The sequence below is a fragment of the Tenrec ecaudatus genome, chromosome 8 (genome assembly GCF_050624435.1).
Source record: "Tenrec ecaudatus isolate mTenEca1 chromosome 8, mTenEca1.hap1, whole genome shotgun sequence".
Lineage (NCBI taxonomy): Eukaryota > Metazoa > Chordata > Mammalia > Afrosoricida > Tenrecidae > Tenrec > Tenrec ecaudatus.
In genome coordinates, this window is record NC_134537.1 from 126,206,219 (window position 1) to 126,224,774 (window position 18,556).

At 45.1% G+C, this 18,556-nt stretch overlaps 1 protein-coding gene across 7 annotated transcripts in view; it reads right to left on the reverse strand.

Moving 5' to 3' along the window:
• Positions 1-18,556, reverse strand: part of TENM3 (teneurin transmembrane protein 3) — a 710,639-nt gene that overhangs the window by 201,459 nt on the left and 490,624 nt on the right. For all 7 annotated transcript variants that reach the window (XM_075556851.1, XM_075556855.1, XM_075556853.1 and 4 more), the window contains one exon: positions 7,100-7,338. In XM_075556851.1, the coding sequence (XP_075412966.1) occupies positions 7,100-7,338 (239 nt within the window). The remainder of the gene's footprint in view (positions 1-7,099; positions 7,339-18,556) is intronic.

Sequence of the window (18,556 nt, forward strand, 5' to 3'; positions counted from 1 at the left end):
CCTGGGGTCCCTTTGAACTGCAGGAGCTCAGCCCCCCCCTCCCCACCCCCACCCCCCACCCCCACCCCCACTCCCGATCTGCCGAGTCCCACTAAGCAACAAGACCCCAGTCTGGGTGCTTCCAAGGCACATTAAAGTTCGGAAGGCATATGCCTCGACCTGTCATGAAATTACATGTTCCGGAAGGCCACTAATGCCGTCTTCTCAAAACAAAAAGGTGACCGTCACTCCTATGCTTTCATTTCCTCCCTAGTTTCAGTTCATCCAAAGCTGCCTGGAAGGCAGCCTCGTGGGGTCTTTGGTTGTGTCCAGTGCAGCTGCCATCACCCACAAGCTGTGTGACCGAGGCAAGGGTTTTGCAGCACATTGTCTGTTTGTTAAGCGCAGAGAATGGCTTTCAGGGCTGTTGTGGGAAGGACCTGAGTGGATGGGCACGATCCCTGGCACAGCTGGAGCACCCCACACGCCCCACTGGAGAGAGCGCTCCAGCCTCCACTGACCTCTTTCGAAGGTGATCGCCCTGCTAACTAGGAGGACACACCTAGTGGACTTCTCATCTTTCCAGCTCCAGAGTCAGCATTGACAGGGAGACCGAGCTTTCCACCGGCATCTTCAGCCAGAGAAAGGGAATTGATTGCTCTTCTATTTTCTGCTCATCTACGAGGGGCCTTCCAAGTTTTGGGAAAAATCCCATTATGTTTTAATTCCATTTTCCATGCTCTTTTTGAAGCCCCCTGGGATAGTCTGGGTGAACTAGAGAAGCAAATGCATAGAAACTCATATGTGTATAAGAGAGGGTTTTATATAAAGGGTAATTGTATATTAAGAAAGCATCTCAACCCAGTCCTAGCCCATAAGTCCGAGATTAGCCCATATGTCCGATACCAATCTATAAAGTCCTCTTCAGACTCATGAAACACATGCAATGACCCTGAATGCAGGATGATCACAGGCCAGTGGGTGGGAAGTCTTGTGGATCCAATGGCAGTGTAAGCATCTCAGCCCTGGCAGGGGTCTCCACGTGGCTTCTCCAGTTCCCAGGACACGGGGTCTATCAGCTTAGTGACACCTGTCTTGTCAGTAGAGTGTCTCTCAGGGAATGAACTTTGCCAGGAGAGAGTCTCCAAGGGAGAGAGCCAAGCGAGATACAGTGTCTCCTGCCTCCACGAAGGAATACAGGATTTCCCAGAATTCTCAGAAGGCCATGCCCACCACAGAGGCCTCATTGACTATGATCCAATTGACAGACTAGACTCCAACCCTTTACTTTTAATCCTCTCAAGCCCAAATTGACACCAGATTATGTAACTAGCACACCCTCAAATATCAAGTGTCAACAATACTATGTAGCATCAAATGTTTATTTGTAGCCCACTGGTTGAGAGTAGGACCGGATGGCTTAGTGGTTTCACAGTGGACTGCGAGCCACAAGGTCAGCTGTTTGCAACCACCAGCTGCTCTGTGGGAGAAAAATGAAACTTCCGACTCCCATAAAGATATCGTGTCTTGGAAACCCACAGGGACAATTCTACCTTTCTCTAGAGGGTCATCAGGGGTCAGAATTGACTCAGTGGCAGGGGTTTTGTTTTGTTTTGTTTGGGGGGAGGGATGAAATCCTGTCTGTCTAATCTCCTGTATGTGGCTGCGTACAAAGCTCCTTAGCCTTCCATAGATTAAAACACAAACCAAGCCTTCCTGGCGGGGAGCAGGGAGTTGATTTATTTCATTGCTTGACTAGCTGAGTTTCGGTAGGAGCCCTGCCGGCGCTGCTGGCTAGGTGTTGGGCTACTAGCTGCAAGCCCAGCTTGTTGGTGGTTCCAGGTCACCAGCTACTCCACAGGAGGAAGGTGAGACTGGCTGCTCCCACCTTCACTTCGTGTCTCAGAGAATTGACAGTGGGCTTGGGTTGGTATGACCTTCTAGGACCATGGGATAATTTGGATATCTAACATCTACTAGAGTTTCCAGAAAAAATGTTGACCTAAACAGTGTTACTGAAATAAAAGCACCAGAAGGAAATTAAAATGGGTTTCTAAAATAAAACGCCGAGAAAGGAAGAAATTTATAAGCATAATATGGAAGACAAAATTTTTCAGGGGGAAAAAAAGATAAAAATTCAATACTCTTTAACACCATGTACTGCCAGAAGCAGGAGTGCTCAATATGTCTACTAGTCGATCACAAATGTTGTGTGGGTAGATTGCATGGCATTAAAATAATAGATGTAAACCTATCATCGATCCTGTCACTTAACTGATATACAGCACAGCCAATCAGATGCAATCTTAGGTGTTAAATGCATGCGCAAACAACTGCGCTAAGTGCAGCAAAACTGACGAGCTAAGTTATCACCAATTATTAGACCTTGTTTATTTGTTTTCTCTTAAACGTTAGAAAGGGTATTAAAATGAGTGAGGGAGCTGGACCAAGTAAGAAGACAAAAACGTATCACTTTTATGCGGAACGGGAGATTTTGACACTACAAGCCGACATTCAGCCGACGTCCAGAGTGCGTGAACAGTTCTGGAACTTACTCACAGATCGAAAGCACCCAAACATGAGAGAATGTGCCCCCTCCCTGACTGCATGATTCGGCTCTACTTATTGATGTGAGCCAGCCTTTTCCACATAAAGATCATTAAGTCCAAGTACCGTTCCACCATGACTGATGATCATTTGGAAGTGTGCTTGAAGCTGGCTGTCAGCAGCTACTGTCCGGACTATGCATCCCTGGCTCATTCCATTCAGTGCATGTTATCAGAGTCAACTCAGTAAGGACAAAAAATGTACGTAGTTAATTGTGTTGTGCAATGTGAACTCATGTGATTATGCAAGGTACATAAACATACATTGTACATATAAAGAATTCTCCAAGCATTTATGAATAAATGTAATAAATAAATATCATTTGCATGTTTGTAGTTGGTAGATCATTTTGCCTTGATCATTTTATAAGTAGCTTGCCTGCTGACAAAGTGTGAGCACCGCTGGCCAGAAGAACAGACGAATACACCTTGGACAAAATCCAGCAGAATTCTGTTTATAGGGAGGGATCTATCCCTGCAAAAGGACACTGTGCTTGAGCAAGTAGAGGTCAGTGCAAAAGAGCAGGACCTACCCCAAACGGGCTCAAGAGGTGGACTGGCCTAGTGCTCTTCCCCCAAACGGGTTCAAGCCTGGGAGCAGTGGAAATGATGGCACAGGCCGTGCAGGGCTTCTTTCTGCTGTGTGGCAGGTCTCTGTGAGTCAGGGCTAACTGGATGGCACTTAACAACAACAACAACAACGACATGTATGGCAAGAGATTATGAACAAAGTTGATAACAGGTGATAAACATTCATATATGACAAAGGACTCATATCCTTAATACATAACCACTTGAACAAAGAAAGGACCAGATCCTCAGTAGGAAAATGGACACATATGTACATATAATGGATCCATTAATATATGAAAAGTTATTTGGTACTACTGGTTATAAAGTAAAACAGCAATCAAATGTTTTTTAACCTAAGAGATTGGCAAAGGCTAAACATCTTGACAGCTCAGGGTAAAATGGTCAAAGTTTCAAATATTAAAATATGGCCACTCTTTAGCACAGCAACTTTCTTTCAAAGTAGTCTGATAGAAATTTGATCATACGAATACACACACATACACATATAGTTACTGCATTCTTGGCAACTAGTTTAGTTAAAAATAGCTAATAAATTGTAATCTTCTTGATGATGTATAGTGAATAAGTGAGAAAAGTCTATATGAAATGCATTAAAATAGGAACCTCATGCTATACTATTGATGGAAAGATGTCTGGGAGGGTAGTGAGCAACACGTAACAATGGCTACCCATGCACTGCGGGATGGTCATTGGTTTTCGATTTCTTCTTAGGCCTTTAGTCTCAGAGATGAAGGAATAGTTAAAACAAACACCCCAAACCTGTCTGCCTGCCTCCCACAGGCTCCCTTTCCTCCCCCTCCATGTCCTTCCCTCCAGAGGCCATCACCTTGACTCTCCTGAGATCATTTTGCCTCAGAGAAGAGACATGTTGACACACAATCCTCATAATTCCCCATTACCACACAGAAGGTCAGAACAAACATTCTAGGACAAAAATGATTCAAGGTCAAAAAAATTTTTTTTAATTTCTTAAAAGGTTCGGATTTCTAATTGACAGTAGGAGGAGGGGATTGGTAAGGTCTTGAGGGGGAGGGAGGGGGACTTTAAGGATGACTGTGCTCTTGCTCAAGGATGTGTGGGCAACCTGATGGTGACATTGGTCTCCATGGGCTCTGGGGTTAACGGGCTGATACGGCTAGACAGGCCACGGCCCCCTTTCTCTCTCTCAGCTTTGTATCCAATCGAACAAGACAAGGACAACCTTCTCTGCGCCAAGCGTCCCCTTCAAGGGTAAAGTTGGCATCTCTCTTCAAAATAGTTTATCATATCGATGAAAAAATGAAATGTTTTGCTTGATTTAAAAAAATGATTGTGTTAGTGTGTCAGTCATTCAGTGCACGAAGGACAATGGGATTCTAAGCACACGTGTGCTTAATTCTAGTCACCAAAGTATGAGACGGTTCTTTTGTGACCAAAGTGACTTCTCTCCAGATAACATTGCAGCGGTCATCTCCTGCATTTCTGGCACAACAACGAGATGATAACAAATGTTCAAAATAAACCTGTTGGACTTAAATAACTTAAGTTCAACACAAAGTAGATGAACACTGCCGTGTGTATGTTTCTATGTGACAGACACTAAAAGCCACGAGGGATATTCACGATAGTGATATGAGCAGGAAGAAAGTAGAAGGCTAACTACTAAGGTGTCCAAATTGGGGAGAAAATTGAGTTTTTATTTAGAAATCTGGTACTTTTATATTCACAAGACTGTTGGAAAGAGTACAAGTGTTACAAGTATTAGTATTCTAATTTCACATTAGAATTCGATTTTTTCCCTTCAACTCATACCATGTAAATCATATTAGATGAATCAAAGCGGATACGAAAAATATCTAACTAATGGGAAGACACAGGCATGGACCAGTCAACACAGACGTTGACCGCCAGCCCCCACGGCATTTATCCACCTGGTCCCCATGCACTCTAGTGGAAAGCAAAGCGTCCCAGGCTGCAGTGGTCACCCACTGGGCTCTCGGTTTAAAGTCAAAAGTTCAGAACTATCAGCTGCTCTGTGGGAGGAAGATGGGGCTTTCTCCGCCTGCAGAGAGTTACACTCTTGGAATCCCACAGGGCATGCTCTCCTCTGTCCTACTCACAGGGTCTCTATGAATCACAATCAATTTGATGGCAGCAAGTTTCGCTTTGATTTTTATAGTGCCAGGTATCGTACACATACATAGACGTACATGCTTAACTTATCATATCCTGTCGAGCACCAGTGCATTTCAGAACCATTTAAATTCTTTCAAAGCACTCTGATGACGGATGCCAAGCATTGATGCAGCCAACTAGGAGAGACTGGCTTAAAGTTGGGGATAGTTCCTACCTAAGTGCTAAGGATTTGCCTTTGAATACTGGGTTTTCTGCCTGTGATATTCCTCCTTTGACTTGGATGTTATGAAATACCAGATCACTGTTTCCCCAGGGCACCCCCTGTGGCAGACCTTCTGGTACCAAGTTTGATGGTTTTCACAAGGAGAGAGTTCTAAAGTAGACTTAAAAATGACAAGCAGGCTTCCCCTTGCTTTCCTCTCCGACCGATGGGCAGCAAAGTGACCAAAGGGCGCAGTGATTCGATGAGGGTGACAAGGCAGCGTCCAGGTCCAGGGCAGAAAAGCCCTCCCTTCATCGGCGATGCTTGACGTGGTCAAAGAACTTGAATAACACATGGCCTGCTGCCACCCCTGCCTCAGTGAATCATCTCTGAATTTCTTCCTGTGTCCAAGTCTATGACTTTGCTCTGTGCGCTTGTCAGTGTTCATGGGCTACGGCGGCTAAGAAGGCGCTGGAGCTTATGGCCGCAACGGGTGGCCTACAGGAGCATCACAAGACTCTGCATGTGGCTCCGGAGGACTCTTAATGCCTCTGTGGCCTTTCACGGGGTGTCGAGAATCACTTTGTAAACTTGGACACACATCGCTGGCTGCCGTTCTTGGTGGGGCAACCGCACAGCCTGCGATTTATCTCAGCGGATCCCATTAGCATTTCAACGAGGTAGGCTTTTCCCTACACTTAGGAGCAGACCAGAATCCCAACGTGGTCATTTCTGACAACTTAAAACGCAATCTCCAGCAGTTGGTCCACTGGTGCATGCTATCCCATAGTTAAAGACAAGGGATATTTACAACTCCTATTAGTGCTTCCATCATTCGGGTTACTTAATAAATGAAAAATGTGATCAATACTACACCTGAAAAGATTTTATAAAAAAAATCCACATATATGAAGTTGTACAGAACCCATCCGTTGTTTTATGGATGCAAAGCCCTCTGGAGAGTGCTCCTGAGTGCAGGCGCAGGGCCCTGAGTGATGAGCTTTCCATTAGAGAGCTGAGTGCACTGGAAGAAGCGGAATCTCACAGCAGCCGAGAGAGCTCCCTATTGACTAGGCATTGGAGGGAATTCCTGCATGACTTATTTTGCGTACCAGGAGATCACCGTGCTTCACCGTGGGTAAGTCAAGCACAAATGCACATGCTAGTGTGTGTCCAAGAGTCTTCTTTATTCTTGAGGGATATAAGCGACCTACAAAACCAGCTTTTCTAGTCATCCCAACCTTCTGAACACTCGTTAAATGACCCTGTGAAGAAGCCCTGGTGGCGGCGTTACGGAAGCAATGGACTGGGAATCACAAGGCTGGAGGTTCGAACCCACCAGTCGCACCCTCAGGAGACTGATGAGGATGCGTGCTCCTGTCAAGGTTATAGGTTCGAAACCCCATACAGGGTCGGCTAGGAGTTGGAATCAGTTCAATGGCAGTGGGTGTTTATTTTGGTGATTTGTAAACCTATTCCCAACTTGTCCCTCACAAAATACATTTCTTAATCAAATACATAAGAGGAGCAACAAACAAACAAACAAAAAACCAGTACAGTGCCCAGATTCACAGACACGATAATGCTAAAACTGTGTTCTTACCTATGAAGTAGGACAGGAGCACTGCCAGGAGCACGGAGACCCCTACCGCACAGAGGGCAGTGCATTTCCAGCTGCAGTACTTCGAAGACTTCTTGAACTTGAAAGCACTTCGTGACAGGGTGCTCCTAGGCAGCGGCCGGGTAGGTGGTGAATAAACAGAGCCAGATGCCATTGTGTATCCTGGGGTTGCAGTACTGAACAGTGGCGTTGTCCCTGTTCCTGTTTTGAATAGGAAATGCCTGCGGAAAAGGAGAATGGCGTTGTAAGACACACATACATCCAAGTGGGAGAGGCAGAGCCAGCTGTGTGCTAACACTCCCCACTCACTCCCCTGCTCTTTTTCCCATTGACCGCGGATCCTTTTTAAAATCGGGAGAATAAAAGCATATTTAAACAACAACAAATACACACTCAAAGAATCCATTACTGAAAAGAGTATTTTCTTTAATTCTTCACACTTAAATATATATCATATATAATTGTGTATATATAAAATAATTAGGGGAAGGTTTAGCGCACCCGCCACATTCATACACTCTTGGTGTCACTTCACGGACTCTGTGGATATCTACAAGGTTCCGCCTCTGCCCCCAGTTCCTGCCAGTGTTTTGTTACCCTTCCTCTTTCTTTCCTAACCCTTGCTAACCCCCCGGCCCCCCCCCGGCCCCCCCCCCCAGGAAATGCTGCGCATTTGTTCTTAAACAGTTGATTATTCTGCCACAAGGATGAGTTCTGTTTCAGACCTGAAGGGGTAAGGGCAAGCATCTCGGGGTTTAGAGATGAGGCACAGATATCTCACCTGTCTCTGCCCAGCGAGCCTCTTCTAAAGACTTATTCTTAATGTACTGCGTAGGCAGTATGCACACAAATACAGACTGTCCTGCCGACTAGGACTCTTGAGAGGCTATACATTTATTTGAATGGTACTGTTTCTTGCACAAAACCCCACTGGAGCTTCCCTGCAGAAATTGCCTTATGACAATCTTCACAAGTTACATAAGGAGGAAACCAGCCTTGTTAGTTTATGGCTACCTGTGCACTATCATGTTCATCTAAACACAACCAAGTGTGATCACTGAGCCATTCTGCAGGTTGACTTCTTTTCTGGATGTCCATGGAAACATTCTAACCCTCTCCTGCTCTCCCACCACCAAGGACTGTCAGGCCAGGCCTCAGAGAGCTGGTCAGTCCTCAAGTGATGCGGTCTAATTTTACTTTTAGTTAATGGCATCGTGGGTAACGCGCTGGACCAGCAGTTTGAAACCCCCAGCCACTGCTAGAAGACAAGGCTTTCTTCTCTCAAAGAGAGTGATTGTCTCATAAATTCATGGGGGCAGCTTTACTCTGCCCTATAGGGTCACAATTAAGAACACTAACCAGGCAGAGTGTACTTCCATCCCTTTCAAGCCAGCCCAGGGAGGGGGCAATCTCTATTTAGGGGTTTGCCTGGGTGTGTCCTCGATGGAGATCACCATCCTGAGGGCCGTGTTAGGGGATCGCATCATCATGAGGCCTAGCTGCTGTGCTCTGACTATCTTGGATGGAAGGCCATGGACCAATCTTTTAAACTCTTCTATCTAATAATAATCTACTCGTCCCAATTATGGTCCTGTTCTCACTTCTGTAGTTCCATCTGTTACAGTGATGTATTGATCTGCCACCAGTCATGAATTTGTGACTGTTTCCTTTATTCCATGCCTTGTTTGATTTGCGTCCTGACTGTGAATCCTCAGACGCCATTATGACCTCGTGCTCATCACTTCCCTCCTGTGAATGATGTGTCTGTGTCTTTGTGCGCTCTCTGTGCCTTCTGATATTTAACAAATGTTCTCCTTAAATTATATTTGAGATCGAGGTTTCTTGTGTATCTTACAGCAAAATGAAGGGGTCAGTGAAGTCAGTTCTACATCAACTATAAAGATTTCTGAAGAACGGAGCTGTACATCAATGGAGACAATTGCCTCCGAAAGCTGTGTGTTCTCCTACCTTGAAGACACTTAAGCAGAAATGGAAAGATCACATGATAACAGTGCTATAGAAAGAACTCTTTATTGGATGCACTACAAGATGACTAGTTCTACAATTTCTATTAAGGTGAGGAGTGTAGTCCACCCAGAGGCACCTAAGAAGAAAGGGTTGTCAATCTACTTTAAAAAACATTAGCCCCTGAAAACCCTGAGAACGCAGTGCTCAATGTCAAGGGGAAAAAAAAAAGCACGGCACAACTGGGCCAATGGATACTATCATGATCACTTGAGAAAAGATGGGAGTTATTAAGGATTTCATCTTGGACCCGTAACAAACAGTCACAGAAGTAGCAGCCAAGAAATCAAATTACTTATTGCACTGGGCAAATCTGTTGCACCAGATCTCTTTAAAGAGCACGGACCTCTCTTTTAGGTCTAAGGTGAGCCTGTCCCAAGGCGTATTTTCAGTCACCTAATATGATGTGAAAGTTGTACACTGAGTAGAGACGGCTAAGGAAGACTTGATGCATTTGAATAAGGTGTTGGCAAAGACTACTGAAAATCCCATGGACCGCCAGAAGAACAAATACATTTGTCTTGTGGGGGAGTCCAGCCGGAACGCTCCGTAGAAACGAGACAGCCCTGCTTCATCTCATGCACGTGGCACATGAAAGCCGTCCCAGGAGAAGGACGTGCTTGGTAGAGTAGAGGGTCAGTGAAAAGGAGGGGGACTCTCAGCAAGTTGGATTGGCAGGGACTGCAACCACAGGTTCCAGCAACAGAACAACCGGGAGGATGGCACAGGACTCAACAAAGGTTTGCTGTGGGGTTTACGGTATTGCTACAAGTTGGAGCCGACTCATTGGCACCCATCAACATCATCCATGACAACATCTACAACCACAGTCAGCGGAGCCCCTGGGTGGTACAAATGGTCAGAGTGCTTGGCTGCTGACTGAAAGGATAGAGGTGTGAGTCCTCCCAGAGGTAGCATCCAGAAGAAAAGCTGGATGGTCTACTTCAGAAAAACCAACCACTGAAGACCTTCTGGGGCCCAGTCGAACTCAACATACATGAAGCCACTCAGAGGCAGAGTCAAATAGATGTCAGGCTGCTGTATTTTTGACCATGGTCAAGCACCGTTATTAAATATCAGGGTCCTCGACCAAACTGTTTGGGGTTACCTCCAGATTTCACCCATCCTAAACTAGACACTCAGGAATACCTAAAACTCAGACTTGGCTTTCTCATTTATATCTCTATCCAACATGAGGCATATGCTCACTAAGCATTAGCTATTACTCTCTCCAAATTCACTTATTGGAATCGTATTCTAAAAGAGAAAACATCATAATTTGGAAGCTCTAAATTTGATCCGATTTAAAATATAACGCCATTAAAACACATCCGTCTAAAATGCACTACACATTTCCCACTGGGTCCTCCACGGTGCGTGCTCTGGCGAGAGGCTAGAGAACAGCCTGCCGTGGAGTGCCCGGGTCATCTAGGTCAGTCATTTTTCTACAGAGGATGAGAGAATAAATCTTTCAGGATGTGTTGTCTACACTGACTCAAGTTGGCTGTTCACTCATGAACACAGCCATAGACAATAGCTAAAAATGACTGCGTATGTCCGAGTCCCCATGTCCCCGTGACACTTTATTTATGGACATTGAAAGCTTCACTTCATGTAATGTGCATGTGCTATGAAATAGTCTTCCTTTAACTGACTTTTACCAACCACTTACAGATGTACAAAACATCCTTAGCTCATTAGCAGTACAAAAACTGCAGCAGGGCTGGACATGGTCTGTGAGCTTGATCTAGATTCTCACTTCCTTGACAATGACACAGGAAAAGCGATCAAGAGGCTCAACAGCCCGCAGTAATAGACGATCCCTTTATTGCCATCAGAAAAGATGAGCAGAAAAGAGGAAGCAAACTCAAGGATGCATATTCACTTTCCGTGGAGAAGAAGTTGGACAAGACACACGCAACATGGCAGTTACTGGAGTCCTCTGGGGAATGCCACTCTAAATAGCAATGCCCTAAAGACGTTTCCAGGATGACTGCCTTTTCCCGAGTTCTTTCTCAACTGCTTGTCCTATTAGCTCAGTCGACCTTCACCAAAATACGATGCAAGGCAAGCTAACCCCTCGCAGTCTCTTCCAAATCTCAGTTCAAATGTTTCTGTGCTGAAAAGGTGCTCCCCTGCCCACCTAATCCAAAGCTCAGCTATTGTAATTGTTACTGTCTTCTGCCCATTTGGTTCTGATTCACACCCACACCTTGGGGCAGAGTAGAGCTGCCTCATGGGATTTTCTAGGTTGCTACCTTCATGGACATCAAATCACCGGGTCCTTGGTTCTTTCCTGGGGGACTTGCAGTATCAGCCTCTGGGCACTCACGGATCTTTCTGGTTTCCTTTCTTGTCCAGCTTGCCACCATGCTATTTTTTTCAAAGCACTGACTACCCTCAGAGAGAAGCCATGCCTTTACTCAGGTTGCTGTTCTCAGGCTCTGTCAAGTTGCTCCCAGACTCCTGGGGACCCTAAAAAGAATGAAACCCTGCCCGGATCCTGGGCCATTCTCACACTTGTTCTTTGGAAATCCTGTTTAAAACGGTGTTTTCTTTATTCCTCCTGGAATGTCCCCCTTTCTGTCTTGGCTCTGCAAGAGCCAAGCAACCATTTTCAATTCCAGTAACCATTTTCTCTCATTGCCTCTGGGAGAGATGAGACAAGATGAAAAGTAGAAATCGCTCGTGGCTCGTGCCGGTTTTGGAATGCCTAGGCTACTGGGTGAAATGGAGCAGACTGGGTTATATCCAAACTGTTTGGGAGAAATGTAGTTTGGGGAAAAGAGGGTTTCCCGTCAGACTAGGGGAGTATTTTCAGGCTGGGCACACAGTAAGAGAAACAGAGGGGAGCTGATGAGTGCAGAGGATTCAGTAGGGCCCAGCAAAAGGCACCAGCCCTCTGCTTTGCAAGCAGCATCCTAGGGAGGTGGCAAGACTCCAAAATAGGGAGGCTCTCTCTAGGACTTCCACACCACGCGCTGGCTGAGTAAGCTAAGCGCAAACACAGAAATAAGCAACATTGGAAGGGTCGCCACTTACTACATAGCCCAGAAGGAGCCCTGGGAGCATAGTAGGTGCTATATAGTGGCCTCAAGGACAGCAGTTCGAAATTATGCTGAGGGAGAGAGATGAAGCTTTTTACTTCTGTAAAGAGTTCCATATAATCGCTGAAACCCAGAGGGGGAGTTCTACTCTATCTTACAGGGTAACCCCAATGGGTAACCCACTGTGCTCTGAGACGCTAACTTCAAGGTTTGTGGTTCGGACACACCAGCTGCTCCAAGGGACAAAGATGAGGCTTTCTAATAGTGTAAAGATTTAAAGTCTCAGAAATCCAAAGCAGCAATTTTACCTTGTCCTAAAGGGTTGATAGGAGTCAGACTCAACTCTATGACCAAACAGCGAGTGGGTGTGGAAGCTGATGAACTGAGAACTTTCCCCAATGCACAACACTATCTTCTCTCAGAGGGACGTAGACTCCGTGAGGTGGTAATCACCTCGGGGCTTCGAAAGCTCCGGACACGTAGTAGATATGCAGTAAATATGAGAGGCTAAGAAAGTCTGTGGGAAAGTGTAATGAAACGATAATGGGATTTCCCTTGGAGCTTTTTAAAATATCCTGGAATTTGTAAAAGGCTGATCATTTTGCAGATGGAGAAAAAGGAATCTCTGAGAAGTCAAGTCCTCTGGCCACAGACGCACAGCTAATCACAAGAAGTAATGGGAGATGAACCTGAGCAACTGGACCCGGAGCTTCTATTCCCAGCCTTCACACCAAAATATGGCCAGTGAGCTAGATGGATGCTGACTTCAAGTTAGCATCTCCGTTTTACCATCTAAAATCGGAGCTATCGATACTTGCTAGCCATCTGCCATAGAAAGTCTCTTAATTGATTTTAGCAAGGGACTCCCTCTCACCCTAGGCTTGACTTTTCCAAACAAGGCAAAACAAAATAGACTACGAATTTTTAAGAGGCAAACTCAACTTTGAGCTATCATTAAAGGAAATACCTTAAAACTCAGACACTGTTCACGACTGTTGGCAGGAGCAACACTGTCTTCATCTGGGGTTTCTAATGCAGTTGATAAATAAGTTTACTTTTGCTCCTACATGAGACCATGGGATTTACACGTATACTTTTGCCACCAAATTTCTATTACAGGATCAGAGTCTTCCCATCCCCATGGCAGTGACGGCCCACACATCAGGGGCATCCGGCCAGGGCCTTGGAAACATGTGCCTGATAGAAAGTTGCACACTATAAACACTGAGAGAGGAACCACATCACCAGGGCATCGTGTCTTAACCACCAGAGCCTGCAGTGTTTTCAGAGGGCCGTCTAGCATATGAGGATGGAAAGAGTAAAGATGGTTAACATCGATATGCTTCTGAATGTTTAGCAAACACAGGGGGTCATTCGTGTGAGGACGGCCTCCTTGGGGTAAATTGTGCCTCAAGACAGCGATGTGAAAATACCAGGTGGAAACGTTCTGAGACGGAACCAGGGGAGGCCAAGAGGCAGACACCTGCATATTTTCTCTAGCAGAGCCCATGTGGTTTCGGGACTTGGTTAGCTTTGGGTTCAGAGAGAATACTTTCTTCCTCGAAGTCAACAATGCCCTTTCTATGACCACTAGTGAAATAAACAACACTGTCAAGTGTATATTGTGATACGCCTACAGCTTGAAGCCTCTGTGGAGCCCTGGTGGTGCAGTAGCTAAGGCGCTAGGTGACCAACCCCAGTGTCAGCCATGGGAACCACCAGCCACAGCGGGGTGGAAGACGTGGTAGTCGGCTTCTGTGGGGATTCAGAGCCATGGAAACTCTCTGGGCCAATCTACTGTATCCTAGAGGGTGTCTATCAATTGGGAGTCCACTGACAACAGTGATTTTTAAAAAAAATACCGAATTAAAAACAACAAACCACAAAACCCATCTGAAGGGCCAACACGGTGCTGAAAACATACGAGGGGGCCTCAAGACATTCGTGGAAAAATAGAAGCAAAAGATGATGGGATTTTCCCACACATTTTTTTGAGGTGCATTCACATTAGGAGAGCCACCCAGATATTAAATGGAGGGACTGTTCAATGAGTATTAGAATTCCAGTTAGACGGAGAATGTGTAATGGCTTTCCACACAAGGAAACACTTTGGTCGCCAAATCCCTGAAAGGCACATACTTCTGCGTGCCATCGCGGTCCCTGTGTCTCTGCCCGGGGGTGCAGCCTGGGGAATAGGGTTGTCGGGTGTGTGTGTGTGTGTGTGTAAATTCTGCAAAAATGACTATAAAAACATATGGTTTTGACCTGGCATCCACATGAGGTTTGCTGGAATAAAGAGAAATTCTCTTTACTTTGCAGACCATATTTGGGCATGGAAAAAAAATCAGCAGCGAATCCCGTGAGAATATTCCCCATTGTATTCTGCAATAAAGCGTCCGCAGCTGCAGCAGCCTCTCTGCAGCACCGGGCACACGGAGCGGCTGGTTTTGTCCTCTGGTTTCTAAGGACGCCGGCGTGCCACCTGCCTGAAGCCCCGAAGCTACCTGTGCCCCTTCCACGCTGGTGATGAGTTACAGCAGGACATCGGAAGGGAGACTATCAGGACCGAGACGAGGAAAATCAATTTCAAAGCCCAAAAGACAGCTGGTGCAGAAGGTCACGGAACAATAAGGTTGCGTTGTGGCTCCGGAATCTTGAGGGAGATTCTACTTAACAACAACAAGAAGACGGGGGCCATGGAACCACATTGCACCATTAACTTGTAATGCTATGCAGCATCTCAAACACCAAACGAGAAGGATTACCCGATATTAAGGACAATACATCATTTCTGCTTGTCTCCTTAAGTAAAAATATCCATTTCTTCTTTGTTGATCTGCCTTTGGCCCGACCTCTCCCGCCTGGCTCCCACGCTCCATTGGAGTTCCTATGTCTAGCCAGTTCTATGGGAAATCCTCAGGCGGGCCTGTCACAAATATGAAATTAATGGGGTCTAAAGCGGGGTTCCCTCTCTCCTGCCTTCCTCATTCTTACTTTCTTGGTCAAAGTTAGTACCTCTTGCATTTCCATCACTGGAATTGGTGCCGTTTCCAATGATTCCATTTCCTGTCCCTCCAGAATGTAATGTCAGGGAACCCCACATTCTGTCCTCCAAAGCACTTTCTGTGTGTAGGGGTGGGGGTGGGGTGGAGGAAGTTCTCTCAGTTTTTATACCTTAACCTCCTCCTTGGAAAAAGATTTGGCGGAGGCAGAGCAAATGGAAAAAATCAGCAATTTCATTCCATATTTTCTTCTGCGGTCAATGGGTTCTAAATATTGAACATGTACAGTGTATATAATTATTTCTGCATGTCCGGTCATCATTTCTCGCTACTCTTATTTGAGGCCACTTCACATTTCTCCTTACAATGAGTTCTGCTCTTTCACCCCAGGTCTTTGCAGGTATGCTATGTTCCCTAGGAACTTAACCACTTTTGATGGATTTGGTCTTTCAAAGTAATCAGCAGGAAACACCACAAAATCCTATGATTTTTAGTGGAAAGGTCATCAGATTTTTCCCTAGTAAATTTAAATGTGCATTAGCTCCCATATATCACCACTCTTTTAAAACAAACGTAATGTGAAGTACAAAATATAGAACTCACCTGCTGACAAGAACACCTAGGACCTTAATACCAATGTTTACTGAAGGTGGCTCTTCTTGATCGGCAAGGTGGAAACAAGCACCATGAACACATGAACAGATAAACAAAATTTTGTGTCTGCGTGTATACTATGAAATATCCCCCTATCCCACTCAAAAATAGAACCCAAACCAAACTCAATGCCATGGAGTTGACGCCGACCACAGAGACCTCACAGGACAGGGTAGAACTGAACCCTGCGTTTCCAAGATTGTTTACTGGAGTAGACAGCCCCCTATTTCTCCCAAGGAGGGGTGGTTGGCTTTGAACTGCTGACCATCAAACTGCTGCCCGACTCATAACCACTACGCCACCAGGCCTCCCTTAGAAATACCACTCTGCTCTAAAGAGATAAGGTCTTGATGCATGCTACCACAGAGATGAAATTGGAAAATACCAAGTCTAGCCTAGTAAGTCAGTTTCCAAATGGCAAACATTGTAAAATCTCACTTATATAAACTGGTTAATAGAGAGAAGCAAACATTATTAGCGGTGATCAGAGAAGGGGCGTGGGGAACCATGGGAAGTTTTGCTTTATTCTAATGGTGGCAGAATGATTTGGGAAAACATACCCCAAAAGGCTGAGAATGTAATCAATGTGACCGAAATGCACCTGCGGAAATAAAGGTGTGAACAAGGAATGACTAGGGAAAATATGGGTTACGAGGAGCATTCTTCAGTTCAGGAGATGGATATAATGAGGTTATGTTTCTACAGCTAAGGACGGGTTGCGTAGGCGGGCTATCATAGGGACCACCAGGGACTTATCGCTGGGAAAGGTGTTCCTGCTCTGTGCAGAGTGGTCGAATCATTCCCCCAGGCAGGGAAGAGCAGGAAGAAACTGGGCGACGGCGGAGTGAAAACTGAATGACACCCACTTCATCCTTGGCTAGCTTCACTGGATATCGTTTGTTTTCCTCACTGTTTGATCGAAAACCTTTTTAGAGATTAACAAACCAAGAAAACGACGAGCAGAAGGGTATAATAGTTAGCCTTCAGCTCCTGTCCCCAAGGCCCAGTTGAAATCTTTATTAGTGACATACAGACACCTGAAAAATATTTCTATTGTACACAACATCCATTATATCCTATGGGGAGAAAGGCAGTTCGACTCAGGAAATATGGAAGCTTTCTTTCTTTTTTGATATTCCCAGTTAGGCACAGAGAGTCATTTACACGAAATCAAATGCAAAATATTTACACAAAATGTCTCAGTGCAGTGTCGCCTACTGATGCTTCCAGATAAATGGACACAAGTTTACCTAGAAGACAGATGGCTTTCAGACAGAGGCTCGGATTTAAAGACAATGTGCCAATGAGAAGAATGGCTATATTTGGCCAAATTTATAACCTTTTCAGAAATCAAATTTCTGACTTGAGAGTTAAGGACATTTTAAGATATAGGTTCTCTTTTCCTCCCGGCAAAATATGACTTCCTGGATTTAAGAGGCATATTGAAGGTCTTACAAGATTTCCTCAACATCAAACGACTCATCCAAAATGACATTTTGAGATCTAAAGAAAATGAATCCCACACATGTGGATTAAAGTCACCTGCAAGTAGATGAAGGTTAAAATTAACTACTGAGTTCAAAATTGTTTCAGTCACTTGCTCCTGGATGAACAACGGATGGTGTGCCCAGAATTCATTTGAGGCAAAAATCATCTTGAATCTTTGTCAAAGTTTGTAATGTTCAATTGCTATTGTATGTTTTCTCCCACGCTATCGTCGTTCACTTAATTGCGTATAGTGAATAACTCTAATGAGCGCATCGTTAGTAAGTATTGCAGGAGGAGAAAGGGCCTCAAATATTTGCAAGACAACACTCGAAGAAATGTAGGAAGATGACACGAACTGTTCGCCAACCATCGTGAGCACTTAAAACCCTGCCCCTGCCTGATCAGCATACTTAGAATGTTCACTCTCAAATTCTGGATTTTAAACTCACAGCCAGCTGTATGATCAGTTAGGTGTACATTTAGCAAAGTGTTTATAAGTGACTAAGAGAACCAAAAACAGTCAGTTTGGATGATGGGCTTTATATATATTGGAAGGAAATGAGAACATTTCCAGTAATTTTAAAGCAGAAAGTTCAAGAAAGCCAGACCAGTTAGGAAACCAACGGTTCTTATTTCAGACTGAGGCCCCTGTTTGTTTCCTTAATTTGGGGGGAAAGTGGTAAAGGATTACCAACAGATATCCAGGGACGTCTACAACGATTACTCACTGCTTAAAGTGCCTAGCTCTGTGCGAGGAAATCTCCGGAGACCAGGACCCTGGCCCTTAGAAGCTCTGTAAAATCCCTAAATTAAGGGAATGCAGAGACTGCAGTGAATTTTCAGGGAGAAGCCCACCCACGGCGGCATCTGCAAAAAGAATTTCCACAGTCCCTGTGGAAACACCAGCAGCTCAACCAGCTTGATTATGGAATCACAGATTTTGGTAGGGTCTTGTGAACAGATGTAATCGAGGGGTCTCAACAAACTCACGTAAGCCATTGAGTCCATTTCAACTCACAGCTACCCTATAGAATAGGGTAGAACTGCCCCTGTAGGTTTCTGAGACTATAACTCTACAGGAGTAGAAAACCTCCTTTTTCTCTCTCAGAGCAGTTGGAGGTATTGAACTGCTGCCTTGGTTGTTAGTAGCCATTATGCCCCACGACTCCCCCTTGAGGGTGAGACCGACTATCTGAACAGAATGTAGTGTCTCTACAACTTTA